We start from the raw sequence: 20215 nt of genomic DNA, 5'->3' as shown, positions 1-20215 counted from the left end.
GATTCTAAGACATTGTTACAAGAAATGGTGGGAGGAAACGAAATGCAAATTGGGATTGCTTCCCTAAGCTCCTCCATTGCATTTATATTTTAAAACGTGATACTGGGGGCTCTCGGGAGCCCAGGGCACCTGGTACAAATGGGGTCTTCTGTTAAACTTGGGGCTTTCAAATTTCTGTAAAAATCAAATCTGGTTTCTCTGCATCTCCAATATCCTGAGGGACTAACAGGACCCCAGCATGTAGAGTAAATAGCTAGGTCTTTTAGATAAAGCCATAACGTGGGCTACAGTGTGTGGTTCACACCGAGTGACAGGATAGCTATGTAAAAAGAATGAGTCAAAAATGCACAGGATTCAATAGAACAGAGCAATCAAGCACACTTCACTTTTCCAGTATCCATTTAAAAGTCTATGTTTTAAATTAAAGGAAATATTGAAATAATTTCTGATTATTCCCATCTATTGCTTGGTCCAACATAAAAGAATAAGTGTGTGTGTGTGTGTGTGTGTGTGTGTGTGTGTGTGTGTTTTATACCTCATTTACATTTCTATTAAATGTTAAATATTTCAAAACCACCACAGATATTTTGCCAAGGAGATGGAAACTACTTATATACAGCAAGTTCACTCTGTCTAGATTAACAAGTAAAAACATTCATTCTGAATGGCTCTGGTTAAAAGTTAGATGTAAAACCTGAAAAAAGTGAATGACTTTGAAATATTAAAACTGAACGATGACTCTTAAACATAAAGCTATACCATGAATTTTGCTTAAATTGTGGTTCCGTTTAAATTCTGCATCATTCTACAAGCTAAAAGCAAATGACCTAGAGTATATTTGATGATTTGAGAATGTCTTATATAAATCCCTTAGATGACAGAAAAAGTGACATATTGATGGTGGGATATTAAACAACTGCACCAATAAGTTATCCACCTGTGGCATGATGAATGATTCCAGCAATCCTATCCAGGTCTTAGATTTTTATTCTGAAGATGTTTTTCAATGCAAATACAAACTTAGGCACTCATATCCCACTGGTTTCTTCCTCATTTTGGGAAGTGCTAATTTTTTGTTTGTTTTTCTGTCACAAAGGAGGCAAAAACAGCTGTACCATCCTTCTCTTCTACCTATAAACTGGTTATGGGATTCTCATTAATGATGCTTTCTTAGGGAACTCACTGGCAAATTAGTCAATGGTCCTAAGTGAGGAACAGAATCACATGGAGGCAGGGAGACTCACAGCATGTAATGTTTGAACTGTATATGATCTGGGATGTCAACTTAAAGAGAGTAAATATACAATTACATAGAGAGAGGCTTGGACCTCCCAGAGTGTAGTAAGGGTTCAACAAAAGAATACTTGAAGCCTCGGTTTTATGATAAAGTCATCTCTCCTTTGACTTGTGCAATTGTGAGCATGCCCTCCTGCTTCTGTGTTAAGATTCTACAGAATTTCCCATTCAGTTTGGACCATTGTTACACAACACCATCTCTTTCAAAAAGCAGAAGTTGAAATGACTGCTGCTTCAACAGACGCAAAGGAGTAAAATTTAGTGACAAGTATTTTGAATTTGATCCACACCCTCAGTATGAGTGCCGTTTTTAAGAATTATGAGGACACTCTTATGATTTGACATCCTTGAATGCCATTTAGACACTCACCACTTTAGAATAGGGGCATTATAATATACTCTTAGGTACCATCAGAATAATGTGACCAATTGGATAATAATTACTCATCATATAATTTTAGGAATTTATGGAAAAGAAATGTCATAAAAGGTATAGAAATTAAAAATAATGAATACACTCGGATTTTTATATTTTCATGGCTTAAAACTAGGAATAAGATGCTTGGTTTTGAATGTCATTGATTACAGAACTGAAATAATTTGATTCTGAGGCTTTTATTTCATCTGTAAAAGTATCAACATTTATTCTCAAAGCCCTTATTTCCACTTGCCATTCACTCTGCAAGAAAAGTAACGCAGATGCACTGCTCTTTTCTTTGGATTGATAGGCCTCCTTCAGAATTGGTTTCTAGCATGAGCTTTTAAGAACCAGCTAGCTCACATTCTCAGGGAAGCCTGAGAGGATTGGAGACTAACATTATACTATTTATGTCCCACGACACCTCTCTCCATAGTAATTCATACTAGTTTCCTGTGCTGCGTGATTCTTGAGAGCATCACTCACTTGGTGGGATATCGGGCCTATCGTAACTTACAAGGACACCCCTTACTAGAAAAGAGGGATGTGCTTCATGTAATGGCTCACTACTGTAGCAATAAGAACGCCTGGGCAGGGTTTGCAAAAGGCAAGATCTGTGATGTGAAAGCAGTTGAATATTCTGAAGTAATGTGACTGTTACATTTTGAGTTCATTGCAGAATTTCAAGTATGATGCATGAGGGATCCATTCATGCGAATAGGAAGAATCATTATTCTGTTCAAACCTGGGTATACTGATAGAAAGAAAAGCCAAACACTTACAATGAAAGTAGAGTTCTTCATCCCCTTCTTGGTCAGCCTTGCTGTAACCACAGTGCCTGGAGGGACAAAAGTAAATTTGTGGAAAGTTTGCAGGATGATCTTGTCTCATAGAATAGGCTGCCACATCATCAGGACCACTGCTAGTTAGAGTTATAAATAAACACAGATACATTATAGCCAGTTATGAACTACTTGATAATAATGTGTCAATCTACATGATTTCACAGAAAATGGAGACTGTGTAAAATCAGATAACAGGAAAGTTTTGTGGTGTTAGATTTATCAATTAGTATTCATTTTTATATTTTAACTGGAAAAGTTTACGAATCTTAAATGGTTTTCACAAAGGTTGATAAAACACAGCTAAAAGAGTAAATCATTTTCTAGGTTTCTTCTGTATTTATTATGAAAATAATGGAAGGTAACCGATATAAATTTGTCCAATATTAATTGCAGCAATCATTCACTTTATACGGAAGGCAGTGATCAAATTCATAATGCATGTTGATTTGGGGGAAATAAAAGCAACGAACTGACCTTTAATATTTATGTCAGAAAAGAGTGCTACATCTGTTAATGGCATTCTAATAGGATGAATGGTTGGCAGTTTTGGGAATTCAACATATTTTATGTCAAATACTAGAAGATTCTTTGCTTTACCTTCTTCCAATGATGAAGCCGAACACCATGAACACCAAGATGATGGTCCCTGCTACAGCCACCACAGCAATTATGATGACGGGATTCTGTTCACTGGACACCGCTGTTGCTACAAACAGAAGACAGAGGCTCAGACCCACTCACTGTTAGGAGGAACAGGAAAGGCTGTCTATGAAGCAGTAGAGATCATTTGCTTCATCTTGAATTTCAAATTCATTTTAAGTAACAATATACATTTAAATACATGCTTATCTGTGGATTTTAAGGAAGTAGCAAGGTTAGACAGGCAAATAATATATTTATGATAAACAAACTTTTCCAACTAGTTAAAAATATCTTACAATTATTGAATTGTAGTCTTTCCTATACACACTAATGATTCTCCTAGCCAAGATCATTAACGGAAGTTCAGCTGGTCTCTAAGGTCTCCATGAGGATAAGCCCATGAGTCATCTGCTCTAAAGCAGCTCGTGACTCAGGATGTTTCAAGAAACAGGAGCCTATCACTTCCAGCTCTGTAACAATTGTTATGTTTTATTTATAGCATTGCATTTTTGTTACCAAGTTAGGTGATAGACAGATAGATACAATTATGACAGACAATATACAATGAAAATTTACATCCAAAAATTACCCAGTTACAAATGTGTAACGTATAAACTTAAATCAATATAATTTGCCTACTTCTAAAATAGTCAACAACTATAATCTTTCATACAAGGCATGATGGAAAACATTACTCTTTCTTGTTGGTGGCAAGGGACCGGGTCTCTAGGGCAGGAAATATTATGTATGCAAAAATGCCTTGCCTCAGCCAATAGCACCAACCCCTCAAAAGATTTTGTCTGTTTTATCCATTCTGTCTCCATTTGAGAATGTATCTTTTACTTCCCTAAAGAGATAACTCATATATTATACAGGAAACATATAGAGATATCTAGACATACAGTTTCTGAATGTGTGTATTAAACACTCTCCTTAATTTGTCACCTGGTGACCTGCCTCTAGAGAGAACTAAACAAAGGAAAGTTTATTTCTTTAGTAAATCACCTTTAAGTTCTAAACGCTGCCACAGTCTAATAGGCAAATGACTAAGATAGCATGACTTTTCAGTTTAGTTGTTTTCCTTCTCATTTATGTTTGCCTCTTTGTTTCTCTATCTGGCTTTTTTCTGCATATACAGAGTGAAACGATTCTCACTGGAAAGGAAACAATTATACACCCAAGTGTAGAAATGCTTTGTGTTCAGTGATCCCAAGGGGTCAATTCTCTGCTTGTCTAAGGCTCAGTTCTTCCCTTAGCTTTTCAGGCAGGACTCCAATGGAAACACTGAGCTCAGCTGAACAGTAAGTCACCATTTATGAATGTTTATTCACACGTGCTTACTTAGTGTTGAACCTTAGCCTTTCAATAGTTGACTTGTATTACTAATATTTTCATCCATGTCAAGGGTAGACAATTTCAGATAGAATTAGTGAGGCCGTAATCAGAAGACCATCTTGTAGCAACTGCAAAAACAGTAAGTTGACTAAGGAGAAGGGAAACTAGGAATGCATGCGCAATGGGATAGTCTGGCAATTTCATTTTGAACATTGTCTAAGTGACCTCTTCCAGGGAGAATCGTCCCTTCTGCCTTGCTTCTGAGTATAGCATATCACCATTTTTTTGAGCGGTAATAGTGCATTGTGACTTTTGCTCGAGTTAAACACATGGCCAGAATTAATAAATTTGGCACACCTTTTCACTACGCTTAGATTAGGGACACTAAAAGTTCCTCACATCTTAGTGGGTACTTAAGTCTTAGAGTAGCTCATTCGCTGAGTCAGCAGGCCTCAAAGGGACTAGACTAGGCATCCCTGTGAGTCCTTGAGAGCTTTCCAGGAAATCTGAAAGACCTGTATTATTTTCCCAGAATATGAATATACTGCTGTTTCTCTACACTTTCATTTGCTTAAAAATGCAGTATCAGGAGCTCCATGACCTAATGACATTACATTAATGGCTAAAGGAGGTGAGGTGAATATGGCATGTTTTATCATAAACACAACCTTTAGAGGGCTCCTCAATAAAGAGTAAAAGTGCTCCTGAGAAAAAGAAATTGTTGAGAATAGTTTGGCTAACTATTTAGACCTTTAGATATTCCAAACTATGCACTATCCACACTATTTTATATGTATACATTTAATTTGGATACTACTAGCCCAGCACTCAGGGAAGGAGGTGCGCATCTGGAACAACACATGGATAAAGCAAGGAGAGATTCCTAACGCCTATGTCAGAGCACTGATTTATCCTGACAACCTAGCCCGTGTTGGTGTGATCTGGGCAGTTCTCATTTATTGAGTGATTTCTATGCAACAACCTACAGTGGGCACTGACAAGGCAAATTCTTCAATTTTACATTTTAATGGAAGAGGATATCTTGATAATAAAAATTACCATATGGTTCCTAATGCAAAATATCATTTTTAACATTAATTTCACACGACTACTCTGTATCTGACATTTCACCTTAATTTAGAAGTCTTAGTTACTTCCTTTTAAGTAGTTAAAATGGTATTAATGAATGTCCAAATTCAATAAATAAAGACTTTGTCTAAATTTACAAAGTCAGGAAAGGATACAAATTCATTTTCAAGCTTTCATAGCTAAAGAAGAAATATCAAAACTTGAAGTATCTCATTAGACATTAGAAAGCATAAGGTGATATTAGGAAAATGTCAGTTAAAAATTATGGCAATACACTTCAATACTAAGCAACTTTTTTGTTTCAGGGCTAAAATACCTACTTCAATTGCTTTAATAGATGTTTGGGAGCTAGTAAATGTAGACAGTCTTAATTTTGCTATTATATATTCCATAAAAAATGATACTGATAAAACTTAATGGCATTTAATACATTGTGCCACAGTATGGCAACTTTTTCACCTGACACTTTTGCATGTATGATTCGCTACAAATGATTGATAGTACATATTCATTTAATACATACTTTTTGATATGTATTTTAAAATATAATAATATTTAAAAGAAGATATTATGGCTAACAAATTTACCAAGCCTCAATTTAGACAAAGCATATTTATCAGTTTTATTCTATCATTTAAAAATTATAATTTTTTTCCGAGGTCAAAATAATTCTGATCAAAGCTTTGTCACTTTAAAAGCTTTTTTAAAACTAAAGAAAAAGAAAGAAATATCATGGTCTTCATTCACATTTGTGTAAAGTTTTAGAGGAATACTAGAAGGAGAAGGGGCAACAGGAAAGAACCATGGGTAAGCCTGGTGTCTAAGAAGTAACAGCAGCGGGCATCAAGAGCCTCCCAAATGTGGAAATACAGCAAGGTTTGAGGTTAGGTGAGGAATCACCAGAAGCTGTACTCACAGTTCTCTCAGAACAGTCTGAAAAGAAACTTACACCTTAAGCTGTCACTGCTTCTATGTGACATGTAACATAGTCATTGTGAAACAGGAACAATTGATAAAGGGGCTTAACACTCATTGACTATGTTCTACTTCCAGGATGAGTGCTGGGTTCCAGGCTATTCATTTGTATTTCATATACACTTCATATTCTCCAGTCAAACTGAAATAATTCATAACAAAAGTAGAAAAAAAAGAGAGTCGAAATAAAAGCCATGCGTTTTTGAGATCTTTCTAAACCCTCAGTGTTGGAGACCATTGCTAGAAGCATAGAGCGTGAATAACAAAATCATGAGTAGGGTACTCTCATGACACCGTTTTGGGGTCTTTATGTAAAGGTGTCTATTTGATGCACATAATTCAAGTAATAACAAAGCCTTATGTCAACACACAAATTGAATGACACTTAAATGTCCATTACAGTGTCCATTTAGAGGACTGATAGAAATTTTGAACACTGTTGAAAAAAGAGATATTTAATAATTATTTTAAGGAGTGGTCTTTATAAGGTAAACAATTATGTCAAATATATTCTTTTTTAGATATAAAAATGATTTTCGATGCCAAATCATCACCCTCAGTCCAAATGGAAAAAGAAATCCTAACCCAAGAAGCAGTGAAACATTTACAATGTGAAGAATCTGAACCAAATATGGTAATTACCTTCAAACATTTTACCTGAAGCTTCCTCTAGTGTTGCAACATCCAGCCTAGGGCTGTAATTTCCATAGCCGGCAGCAGTGAACGCCCGGATCTGAAAAACATACACTGTTCCCGGTTTCAGATTATTAATGGAGGCTGAGGTGGACTTGGTTTTCAGTGTTGAGTACGTCCTTTCTCTTTGATCCTGCAATGATATTTACGGAGAAAATTTATTCAGCAGTTGATTCTGGTAATTGACTTTAACGTACTGCTTTGCTTTTGTTTAGCCGGGGCTACATGGAACCTTCTGGAATACTCTAAGACTGATTCTGAGGTAAAATGGAATGCAATGAGAACTGTGCCTTTGTTGTATACATTTCAAAGAGAAGTAATTTCATTAGAATGATCACAGTGTTTGGGCTTTTACTGTGTTGGGACAGGACATAATGGCCACAACTTTTTCGCCACATTTCTCTATTGACTAAAATGCAGGTACATCCAGGAAACCTCTGGTTTAGTACAGGACTTCATAGAGCAATCTGGTTCTTTGAACATTTTTCTGAGTGATATTTTCATGTACTAAAAAGATTAAGCAACCTATCAAATCAAGAAATTCAGCTAACTTCTGCAACCATAATGACATACCAGTTGCTCTCAATAAAAAGGAAGAAAACTACATCCACTGAATAGTATTTAGTAAAATTTTTAAATCATAAATTTCGGTCTGAGAGTAAATGTGAATCATGGTTGTGGTTTGATATTATCTTAAATTTAACTTTATTTACTCACTTACCAAATGTAAACACCAAGACTTTGAAAGTTCATTAAAGATATATATATATATATATACATATATATATGCTTTTGATATATACCAAAATATATATAATATTATAATATATAATGATATCATAATGATATAATATATAGTAGCTTTTGGAATCTCATAAGTATTAAGAACATTTTATATACATATATGAAATTTTCTACACATTTATGAGATAAGCTTAAGAATTAAATATGAAAATTCAAGCACATAAAAACTCTTGAAAACAGTATTTCAAAAGAGTTATAGTTGAATTTTCATTTGATGTGAATTTCTTAAGCTATTTATGAAGACAAGTTGAAAAAGTAATATGTTTTTAAATATATGTATTTTTTGTATATGTTTTAAATATATGTATGTAGTTTACGACTTCTTCTGTAAGTACCAGTGTTAAAATTATTTACTAAAATCTGAAAATATCACCCTGATTTATTTACCATTACACTGATACTTCCAAAAGTGGAAATAAAACTTGGACTAACTTTATCGAGATGATTCATGATAGCCATCCGCATAACCATTAATAGAGATGATCCTGGGTATTGTATGTGTGTAATTACAGACAGTTGAGGCATATCTGAGCAGAGGTAGAGGGACTCACAGCCGGTGAGCAGCGATGCCCAGGTCCTGCGCCTTCACACGGCACCGTCTTGCCACTCCAATACTGCACTCCAATAACTGCCTATTTTACACATTACTGGCTGTAAATATATTCTGTTTCTTTCATGCAAATAAACCCCAGCAATTTGAATGTACTTATTTCAGAGTAAAGATTTGCAAAAGATTGCAGAGTCCCTGTGAGAAACTCTGCCACATTGTACTGTAAAATGTGCTTTATTGACTTTAAAATCTGCCAATTTCTGGAAGGACCATAACTATTAGGGATTACGGTGTAACCAATATAACAAAAGCAGCGTTAACAACAATGATCCCCTTTACGCACATTTGATGGGACAAGAAGTGTACTTTTTGCTACAAAGCTGAGGCATAAAAATGCAGCTGGGGCCAAGAAGAAACCAAATCGGAATGAAAATAGTAAGCCAAAGTATTTTAATGTGAACATTGACACTTCCCATATTTAAAACTGTCATTGGTTTCCCTTTCCTGGTGTGGAGTGTCACTTCCTTCAATTAGACACATTTCAATGAAGTTTATCATTCCACAAAATTTGCCAAAATGTTAGCATTTATTTTACAGTCACATCGAAAGAGTGAAGTGGTTCGATGTATTGGGGCACTGGCCTAACTCCATTAAATGGGTATAGCATCGCTTATTACAATTAAAGTCACACTGTTCAACAGTGGTTGGTTCTGCATTTTAAATTTTGAGTGATGTGTTTCGGTGTGGTAAAAACTCACGTAAGTGTTTGTAAATAAAGTTGATGGTTTTATCCTTTCTAAACAAGCCATGGATGAATAGAGAGGTCCTTCCAGATTAATACCTGGCCATTCTATCTTCGTAGAGAAAGGAGCAGCACATGAGTTTTAGACTTTCTATAGAAGGAGAGGCATGTGACATCATAATTCAGTACGTATGTTAGAAAACGTAAAGGAACAGAATACTATCACAATCTCAGTGTTGGAGGACGCACAATATCATCAGCTATTACAATAGTACTTGAAAACATCGGTCCTATGAAAGCCCTAAACTAAAGTGTCGTTAAGTGAACAAATCAACTGAGAGGGGACACTTTCCCAAACGGATTGGATTGATTACTTTCTGTGTCATTAAAGCATTCTTTATTGAATAATTAAAAAAAATCTCAAGAAATCCACTACAAATATAATATCCTCACTTATGTGACACCAAAAGCTGACAGATAGAGATCTTGGACTCAGTCATAAACCAGAGTCGATAGAGATGGTTACTAATTGTAAGTCCGGATCCTGGAGTAGCTCCGAACGCAGGGCAATGACCAGCACTGGTGTGCAGTGCAGTTAGCTGGCATCGGGCATGGGACTGCCCACACCACGGCTCTCTCACACTTACTTTCTCATAATACTTGATTTCATATTCCGTGATGACTCCGTTGGGATGTTCTGGTTCCTGCCAGGAAAGCTCCACACTCCGCTGCAGCACTCTCTCCTTCATCACTCCGCTCACTTGCGAGGGAGCTGTTTGGACAAGATGTGTCAATAAACAATGAGAAAATTCACCGGGTGCCTCGAATCAAATGTCACAACTGATCAGTCCCATGCTGCGCCAGCTTCATTAAGGTAAAAGAAAGCACCTTTTCAGAGCTCACAATTCAAAAGCTAATGAATATTCAAACAGGACCTTATTACTGTTCATAAACCTTAATAGAAATTTAAATTAAAGTGCAAACAGCAGAAGATAGCATTGTTCAAGTTACTGAAAATCGAAAAACGATGGGGCTGAGGATGACAATTAAGCAAATGAATGCTAATTATGGCTAGAAAATATGATTTCAGATTAATCTCCAGTGATAAACTGAGTCCAAATATTTATTTCACACAAAACAAAAATACACTTTTCAAATGAAATAAAAATTGGAATATAGTAGAGGAAAAAAAAGTTCACGAAGTAGAATCTTCACTAAAAGGGAACATACTTTAAAATGTTTTTATATTTATCTGTGTATGTGAATCTATCTATCTCTATTTCTATCTCTATCTCTCTCTATCTATATCTATCTATCTATCTATCTATCTATCTATCTATCTATCTATCTATCTATCTACCTACCTATCTATCTCTGTCCCGGTATATGTATTCTGAACAAATAGCAACTAGCTTTGGGGAAAAGTTTTACACTTCATTAGGTGAACATGCTAGAAAGTGTGAAGCGTCTCCCATGTCAAGCAGGGCATGGTGTACCACCGGTTTTGTACCTTGACATATGTAATGCACCCCTGTAATCCAGACTCGCAAGCTTCTGTGGAGGCAGTTCAAAGCTAAAGTCTTGCTCTCTCTTTCTTTGCTGATAATAGTATGCATTGAGCTCCTTCGTTCTAACTAGTGGCGTATGTATCCTCTTTCTGGTAGCTAAGGCTTTGGAATTCAGTAAGTTAATTTGCTCTGTCCAATTTGCTTGGTGATGATTTACTAGTTGTCTACTCTGCCTAAGTGAGTGGCTGCGCCGACTTGGCTGAGTTTCAGTGGGGTCATTATGTTTCATGGATCATGCTCTATCTCATTCTGTAAAATATTTTCAGGCTGTTAATTTAATTTTTCAGATGTCCGAAATTGTTAATAATCCTGCTGACAGAAAAGCAATTATACGGGACCAAAGCCGTTTAAGCAAATTTCTGATGTTTATCCCTGTGGCTTTTTGTTTCTTCTGCTTCGTAATACTTTCTTGCCTCGATGTCTGGAAAACACATTTTGTGCAAACCTTTTGCGGTTTGGAAGGAAGGGCAGGGAAGATTCAAGACAGCTATTTCTGTCCACATTACTAATAAAAAATACCTAGGCAGATCAAGTGGAACGGCTTCCGCTTGAAGAGAATTCAGGTGAGGTTCTCCGAATACTGTATTTACAGGTAAATGCATATCTGATACATTTGCAATGAAGCAAATTTGCAACGAGAAACCCGTTTTTCTGCAACGTTTCTGCCTTTGCAGCACCTGTGTAAGCCTATCTCTAAACTGATGAATACCATGCTTAGACCAGTTCACAATGAGATGTGTGAGTGGTCTCCATAGCCTCGGGAAGTGCCAAGACCAACCACGGATAAGATGATGTTGCATTTGACAGTTTCCTAAAGTCTCATTTGTTCTGAAGCCTACAACGCAGCCCATGTGGAAATACTGAAAAGAGCTGCACAGGGAGTGCTCACCAGGACTGCTGTTCTTTGATTACTGCATATAATTTAGGTGTGCCACGTTAAAGCAAGTTGGGAAGGAATGGGTGATGTGGTTGAACACATTTAAGACTTCGGGCTACTTTCACATACTGATAGCATACGCCATATACTGGAGTTTTCCATGACTGTTCAAGCTCTGCTCAGTTTCCTTCTCGAAACTGAAAGACACAGGAAGCCTTGGATTCTCAGTGTTACGGAGAAAATGCGGGCTATAAATACACATCGCTTAGTTTCTGCCACGTAGAGCAAGCTCTACTGTAAAAGAAGACTTGAGTTTTGAAAGTTACACTAAAATTACGCTCACTACGTGAAACCGTAAAAGAAATTTTGCAGATATAATTATGGTAATTGAGGATATGGGGGAAGAGGGTGCCAAAAACCATTTGAAATGTGTAATATTTTGAAATCCATCCTATTGCTCTAAAGGTGCACTATGCCACAACAGACTTCTCTCTTCCATAGGAAGCCATGCCTATATGGGACACGCTGATCTTTTTGAATACTTATTTGACTTTTAAACTCCTGCTGACAGTATATCCCGGCACATGCTTTCAGAGGGCACAGACAGAAGTGTTAGCAACTACGCTTGAGAATGCTGGGCCATGTGACAGAAAGGCCCTTCAAATACAAGGTTTGGGTTCAGAAAAACTGATAATATTTTCCCAGAGTTTTAATATTTTAGGCATAGAATATATGCGTCTCCAAAGTATGCCATCTATAAACACAGATCACTCTGAACTAGTCGGATTCCGAGAAGGGAGAAGTCATTGATGTAAGAGCGTGTCATAGGTGGGCTGACATTAAAACACAATACCCTGTGGTTACCTTCCCATATCTGATCTACTGTCTGCAACACAGTATAACAGTTCCACCAATAATCTACTCAGGCCGAGGGCTCAGTCAATTATAACCCATGGTTTGTTTCTGAAAATGAAATCTAATACTAAATCACATAACGTTTAACAACCAATTGCATGGTATGACACTAATTTATAATGTCCATACTTATTAAAATGAAATCAATATATAATTCGATTGGAACTAATGTGAGACTAATAAGCAGTAAGCGATAATATGAACTTGGAAATATTTGTTAAAAAAATATTACCACGGCAGAGCCACCCACAGCCTTTGCTAGAGTTTCTGTTGAATGACTGACAGACACATTTCCCATCAATATGTACAGAAATAGTCAAAGAGGAGAACTTCAACTAGAGAAATAGATAAGATTTCCTCGGTTTTTGAAAATTCTTCTGAACCATGGGAGGGTATAAAATGCACCATGCAACACCAAGCCATGTAGTAGACTTGTTAATTGTATTTGGAATCTATACTAAATGATAGCTAAAACACGATCTTACGAAATGAAGGCATGGTTTCCACAGAAGAAAATAGTAAATCTCAGTGGCATGATAACCAGGTTGGTAACTTTTATGAGACCAGAAATTCAAAGTGAAATAAGAGGCAGAAAAGTTATGGTTTTGGTTTTGATCTGGTAAGATCGAGCTTTGGATTTATAATCCCTCACCAGGACGGATTATTGTGACGTATAAAGGTATTTTATACAGTTTGAGCTTCTATGCAGCCATATACAATGTTTTATCTTAATTCCTGATTCAATTTCAAAGTTATATTTAGATCACAGATCAAGGCTTTCATTTTGTTTTGCTAAAATGTTAAGAATGCCTCTCTCTCTCTCTCTCTCTCTCTCTCTCTCTCTCTCTCTGTGTGTGTGTGTGTGTGTGTGTGTGTGTGTGTGTATAAAGTTATTTGAAATGTCCAGCGAGGGTCAGTGACTTGTGTTAAGAGAAGGCACTGTAGCACTGGTGGGAGGTACTGTGCAAAACAAGAAAACAGGAAAACAGATTTTCAGGACCCTGGGTGACAGCAGACAGATGCATACTTCTTCAGTCCCAAAGAACGGAATGATCATGGATGTGTTTTTCCCTAAAGCTTCCCGAATTGCAAAAAAAACAAAAAACAAAAAACAAAAAAAAAAACTAAGAACAGAAAATAAAAAGAAAGGGAAGAAGAAAGAGAAAAGGAAGGGAGGCAGAGAGGCAGGCAGGAAGGCAGGCATGCGAGCAGGCTAGGCCAGATCAGCTCATAGCCTGACGAAACATTGTAGAAAGGATTGACATGAAGATTCTTTAGAACCTTGTGTACTATAATATTCTAGAATAGCACAACGATTTTCTTTCACTAAACACTTGCCAGCATGCATTATAAATACAGGATTCAGTTTTAAGCATCTTTTGAAGTGAAAGGTACGTGCGTCATTAGTACCTTAGTATTTCATTGTATTATATTTAGCCTTCTTCTAGTCCCTAACGGCATTTGTTTTTACATCTTAAAATAAACAAAAATACATATAATTTATTTCACTTACAGAGGACTAGTCCTAATTGCTCCAGTGTTGTATTGTGTGTATAGCAAATTGATTTCTAGGGCAAGTAGGAGTATGTGTACAATGCCAATGCGTGATTTTACTAAGCACTGGCCTTTAAGTACCTCTGAAGGGTTAATAGCATATTATAGATAGTAACTGAAACATTCTAGCTCATAAAAAAGACTAAAGGGAGTTGAGTTTGCAGCAATCAAGAACACGCTGTGTAATACAGTTGGTCCACAAATCATCTGGGTTGAGGGAAGGGTGCTTTTAGGCTAAAATAAACCAATGTCATTCTATAACAAGCAGTTGAAGAAAATCAGTATGAAATGAGCAGATATTTTGCACAGGAGCTGTAATTACAATGTGAAGATCTATGAGAAAGTGAGCACGATGTTTACTTGACAAAGCTGGGGAGAATTGTGCTCTGGTCAGACACCTCCTCAGGCGCATGCAGGAGCTATGCCAGCATATTTTCAGACCTGGCCAATGTCTGCCGCACGGTTTGATCAGAATACCATATCTTAAAACAACAGTTAGAGAAAGGATCCGTCAATATATCAACGAGAATCAAATTTTCTTCTCTAGAATCACTAGGTAATCGCTAGCTATTGTTTTGATGTGAAATTAGTCTAAGCGTTTGACCTTTGTAGCAAAATCTCTCAGAAAAGTGGTTCAGGGCCAGTGTCCCGAGTTTTGGAGATTCCTTCTGGCAGAATTCCTGAAGATGTGATTCTGCTGATCTTTAATGAAGGACTATCAAAGCGTCAACTGGTAATTTGTAATTCCTGGTCATTTTTAATCTTCAAAAAAATTCTCTGGATTTAATTTTTTTTAAATATTTATTTACTTATATTTAATAATTTATATTTATATTTAATAATTTTTAGGGCATGGGAGGGGTGTTAAGAGGATAGTAGGGGCAGAGAAAGGGAGAGAGAGAGGAGAGAAAGAGAGAGGGGGGGAGAGGAGCAAAAGAGCAGGAGGAAACAAGAGAGAGCAAGCACTTCTTTTTTCTTAAGATTTATTTACTTTATGTATGAATGTACTGTAGCTGTCTTCAGACAGCACCAGAAGAGGGCATCAGATCCCACTACAGATGGTTATGAGTCACTATGTGTCTGTTGGGAGTTGAACTCAGGACCTCTGGAAGAGCAGTCAGAGTTCTTTTTTTTTTTTTTTTTTATTAACTTGAGTATTTCTTATATACATTTCGAGTGTTATTCCCTTTCCCGGTTTCCGGGCAAACATCCCCCTCCCCCCTTCCCTTCCTTATGGGTGTTCCCCTCCCAACCCTCCCCCCATTGCCGCCCTCCCCCCATAGACTAGTTCACTGGGGGTTCAGTCTTAGCAGGATCCAGGGCTTCCCCTTCCACTGGTGCTCTTACTAGGATATTCATTGCTACCTATGAGGTCAGAGTCCAGGGTCAGTCCATGTATAGTCTTTAGGTAGTGGCTTAGTCCCTGGAAGCTCTGGTTGCTTGGCATTGTTGTACCTATGGGGTCTCGAGCCCCTTCAAGCTCTTCCAGTTCTTTCTCTGATTCCTTCAACGGGGGTCCTATTCTCAGTTCAGTGGTTTGCTGCTGGCATTCGCCTCTGTGTTTGCTGTATTCTGGCTGTGTCTCTCAGGAGCGATCTACATCCGGCTCCTGTCGGCCTGCACTCTTAACCACTGAGCCATTATCCCTCCTGCCTTAAACTTCCAAATATAGCAAGTACCAACCAGGCAACTTCCGTTAGTGAGATTTCCTCCTCCTGTAGTGTTATTCCCAGAGGAACGAGGGAACAGTCTCACAGGACAATGGGGGAAGTTAAGGAACCCTATAAGCGGAGGTATCTAGCTTTTTAATCAGTATTCAGGAGCCATTTGTTTTTATTAGTCTAGTTGCTCTCCACCAACATTTGTTTGGCATTGACTAGTTTAGAAATTATTTTGATCCTTAGGAACTTGGAAAATTCTTTGCTCATATGTTACCCACATCCATATAATTCTAGGGTTTTCATTTTGAATTATCTTTTCTACCTTATAACACTACAAGGTGGAGAGATATTGTGATTTCTATCTCACCGTGAAGCAGTTGAGTAATATAGACACCGTGAAGGTTATGAGAAAGAGCCAGGCTCCAGGTAAGCCTAGACTTTCACATCCTATTTCTCATTTTTGCTCCTACCTGACTAATAATTCCAGGTACTTCGTGTCCTGAAAGTAGGCAGCAGAAGCATAATTAGAGGCCCCATGTGAGATTCTGCTCTGGGAGGTGCTGGAAACTGTATATACTGGGGAATCTCTGGAAGAACTAGGTCACTGGGACATGCATTTGAAAGAGCACGTGGTCCTCATCCTCTCATCCTCCCTCCTTCCCTCCTTCCTTCCCTCCCTCCCTTTTTTCTCCCCTCCCTCCCTTCCATCCTCCCTCTCTTTCTCTCTTTGCTTCCTGTCTGCAATGGTGTCAAAAGCCTCAACCACATGTTCTAGCTTCCATAATTCTGTGCCTCTCCACTGGCCCAGAATCAACAGATATGATCATATTGGGGCTAGAACCCCCGAAACAATGAGCCAAAATACCCTTTTTCCTATTAACTCATTTATAACAGAGGCTCTGCCTTGGTGGGAGGAAGCTAAGAAGGGCAGGTGGAAACACCGTGGGTGTCTGTTATACAAAAAGAAAAATAATACTTGTACCATCTGCTGGTACCTGAAGAGATTAGACCAAGTAGAGATTAAAAACAAAAAAACAAACAATCATATATATATATATATATATATATATATATATATATATATATGCTGTTTACTGGACCATGTCCTCACTAACATGAGCATGAGAATTTCCGACCACTTTCTGTAATAGATTAATATGAATAAAACTGCCCATGCACCAGTTAGTTAATACAAATTTTCTAAGGAGAAAGAAATGTTTTAGACTCTTCTCTTTACGGGTGGAAAGTGGAGGATAAGGCTCTATGATCGAGGGGCAAGATGAGTCAAGTGTAAAGATTCACTTAGAATAACTGTTGTAAAAGGAAACAAATACTGAAATCATTGTTATTCAAAGCATTCTAGAGCAGGCGCCCTCTAAGGCACAGACTGACTACTCAAGGACAGTTTCCATACTTTGCTGAGAAGGCCTGTGTCAGATATACACCGACCGTACCATAAGGCCGGCTTTTGTGTGTTGCTTAACTGGTATTTTTTTTTCAAGCAAGGTTTCTTAGTGAAAGAAGCAGTTATTTTTCTATACAGCTTCCTCGAATGCTTTCCTTCTGAGAAAAGCTACTTATCTCTTCTATACTGACATTCTGAGTAGCAGCGTCTTTTCAGAGAACTACAGTATTAGTCAAGTACCCTTCACTGTTATACTAAAATGCCCCAAAGCAGATCGCCATTAACATTCCTATTGATTTTTGGATGTGAGCTCTGCTCATTCAGAACTTCAGCACATAGTTTTTCGACGAGCGATTATAGTATAATGGTATAGTATAGTATAAAGAATTCTATGGACTACAGAGATGATAGATAATGAAGTCTGACCTCCTGCCTTCTAAAAAATCAGTTGCCTTTCTGTGACAGGGTCCCAGGTAATTTAGGTTGGTCTAAACCTTCTACATAGCTGAGGATGACCTTGAACTCCTCATCCTTCAGTACCTGCTTCATGAATCCTGAGGGCACACATAGGCAATACCATGTCGAGGCTCTGTAGTGCTGAGCATTGAACCCAGAGCTAAATACATGATCGAAAAACACTCCATCAACTAAGCTACATAGTAAATACCCATTAAGGAAATCTTAACTCACAAAAAGGTCAAAGGAGGTGCGTACACATAATTAGAAGGCAAAACACAGTGGACACAATGCAAGCCAGGGGCCAGCAAATCTTTTGGAGACAGTGTAAAGGGAAACAATAAAACATTTGATTTTAGTGTTATAAATTATAACTGCATGTTTAGGTAGTGGAATATGCATCCAAATTAGTTATCAAAGATCTGGTGGCATTGTATGTATAATATATCTCTCTATCTTTCTATATCTATCTATCTATCTATCTATCTATCTATCTGTCTGTCTGTCTGTCTGTCTGTCTGTCTGTCTGTCTGTCTGTCTGTCTGTCTGTCCATCCGTCCGTCCGTCTGTCTGTCTGTCTATCTGTCTGTCTGTCTACCTATCTGCCTATCTATCTATCTATCTATCTATCTATCTATCTATCTATCTATCTATCCGTCCATCTGTCCATCTATCTATCTATCTATCTATCTATCTATCTATCTATCTATCTATCTATCTATCTATCTATCTACCCATCTATCTATGCTAATGTGGAGGCAGTATCAAACCAGGTTAAGGATTGGGCTCATGATTTTCTGGTCAGCAGCCTTAAGTAACAACTAGTTAAAACACCATTTCTCCTATGCCAGCTAATATATAATTTTTGTTGCTAGGAATCACACATGAGTTCATATTTTATTTCCCCAGTTCGTCTGATTTTCCTGAAATGTTGATATACTGTTGCAGAAGGGTTAAGAGACAGACTGCTGGCTTTGCAGTGGGATTCACTGCTTCTTTGCTGTGTGACCTTGAGCAATAAAATGAACTGCACGGTGCTGGGGATTCTGAGATCCAAAGAGAAATATCCATAGTTTACAAATAGGTTATAGTAGAAATATATGTCTAAATTACTATTAAATATTGAAAATCAGTTCTGGCATGTAGCAAAAAAAATCTATTTATTTTTTCTCTATTAAGATAACTGTTGTGTGGGACCCATTCCAGAATAATTCTCTTCTAAAATCAGACACTCTAAATTCCAATTCTGGCACAGTTGTCTTTCTCGTGCATAGATGAATGCGTGTGTACGGTGATAAGCAGCTGGGCTTAGGAATGATTCCTTTGAAGTTTGGTCAGGAACTTACACTGCCATTTTAAGGTGTGAGTCCACTGCCTTTCATAACACATGCTGACTTTGTTAGATACGTAAATAATACATTTATAGCTTTATCAAATAAATGACCCAGTTTTATAATATGATCTACTTCATCACTAACAGCAAGATGGAAAGCAAAAACCTAAATTTTAAGTAATTTCAAAAGGATACTTTATAGTAAAAATGAAATAAAATTACTCTAGTGGGGAGAACGCTATCAAGACATGCCCCTTTAAAAACAAATGCCATACACTATGTGGTATAGAAAATAAAGACCCAGCGATTTCACTGTTCATTGCTGAGGAAACTTGAGACATATTCTGAACCACTTCTTTGCTTGGTCTGTCAGAAAACCGGGTTCCATTTCTAACTTTCCTTGAGTTTAAAGCCATCCACTGCCTTATTTAAACTACCGACAACTATTAAAAGTTTGCCTTGCTTTAAAGACAGAATATTTACAGAATGGATTTTTATCAGTCAGGATATAAAGCCTTGGCTCTCGACCTTCTAAAAATACAAATGGTCTTTATACTCTTGTATAAGCACACTGACAATGACCTCTTACAGGGCAGAGAAACGTTTTCAGTTGAGGATGTTGTCTTTTACTTGAATGAGGGTTTTTTTAAATAAGGGATAGAAGATTCTATTATATTCCAACAATAAAATATAACATTTCAGTATTGTTCCCTTCTGCTTATTAGTTTTTTTAAATTTCAAAATCATCACAGGATTCATCTGATTGAACCAACATAGTTGTGTAAGACTCAGGTAGGTAAAGACCACGGTTGTGGATGATTCACAAACTAGGACTTGGGGAAAGATTTAAACCACACTAGATTTTCCTATAGATAAAAAGCAACCCTTTCTCATTTTCTCATTTCAGTGTTAATTTTAGGTTAACCATTCTTTTAAAGAGATTCTTTCCCTTAAACTGGCAGACTATTCACAAACTGTGACCAAGCTTTGGCAACGTCTGTCTGTATCCTGAGATGTGAAGCTGATGGGTTCCTTACATGCTCGCTCTCGCTTGCCT

The 20215-nt window shown here is 37.3% G+C and overlaps 1 protein-coding gene and 1 long non-coding RNA gene across 7 annotated transcripts in view; one reads left to right on the top strand and one right to left on the bottom strand.

The window, feature by feature from the left end:
* Window positions 1-20215, bottom strand: part of Epha7 (Eph receptor A7) — a 159855-nt gene that overhangs the window by 20561 nt on the left and 119079 nt on the right. For 3 of the 6 annotated variants that reach the window (XR_015687494.1, NM_134331.2, XM_087660216.1), the window contains 4 exon segments: window positions 10037-10161; window positions 7243-7426; window positions 3157-3265; window positions 2497-2552 (listed from right to left, as the gene is read on the bottom strand). Coding sequence is in view for 5 of the 6 variants with exons in the window: in NM_134331.2 (NP_599158.1) it covers window positions 2497-2552; window positions 3157-3265; window positions 7243-7426; window positions 10037-10161 (474 nt within the window). In the remaining variant the exon portion in view is untranslated. 6 annotated transcript variants of the gene reach the window in all.
* The window catches only part of LOC120102846 (uncharacterized), a 49453-nt gene continuing 33450 nt past the window's right edge, over window positions 4213-20215 (top strand). Inside the window, exons 1-2 of the long non-coding RNA XR_015620177.1 lie at window positions 4213-4502; window positions 7122-7234. This is a non-coding gene — a long non-coding RNA (uncharacterized LOC120102846). The remainder of the gene's footprint in view (window positions 4503-7121; window positions 7235-20215) is intronic.

The sequence above is a fragment of the Rattus norvegicus genome, chromosome 5, assembly GCF_021556685.1.
Source record: "Rattus norvegicus strain SHRSP/BbbUtx chromosome 5, alternate assembly SHRSP_T2T, whole genome shotgun sequence".
Taxonomy (NCBI): Eukaryota; Metazoa; Chordata; class Mammalia; order Rodentia; family Muridae; genus Rattus; species Rattus norvegicus.
The sequence above is the reverse complement of the archived record's forward strand: the minus strand, read 5'-3'. Positions and strand labels throughout refer to the sequence as shown.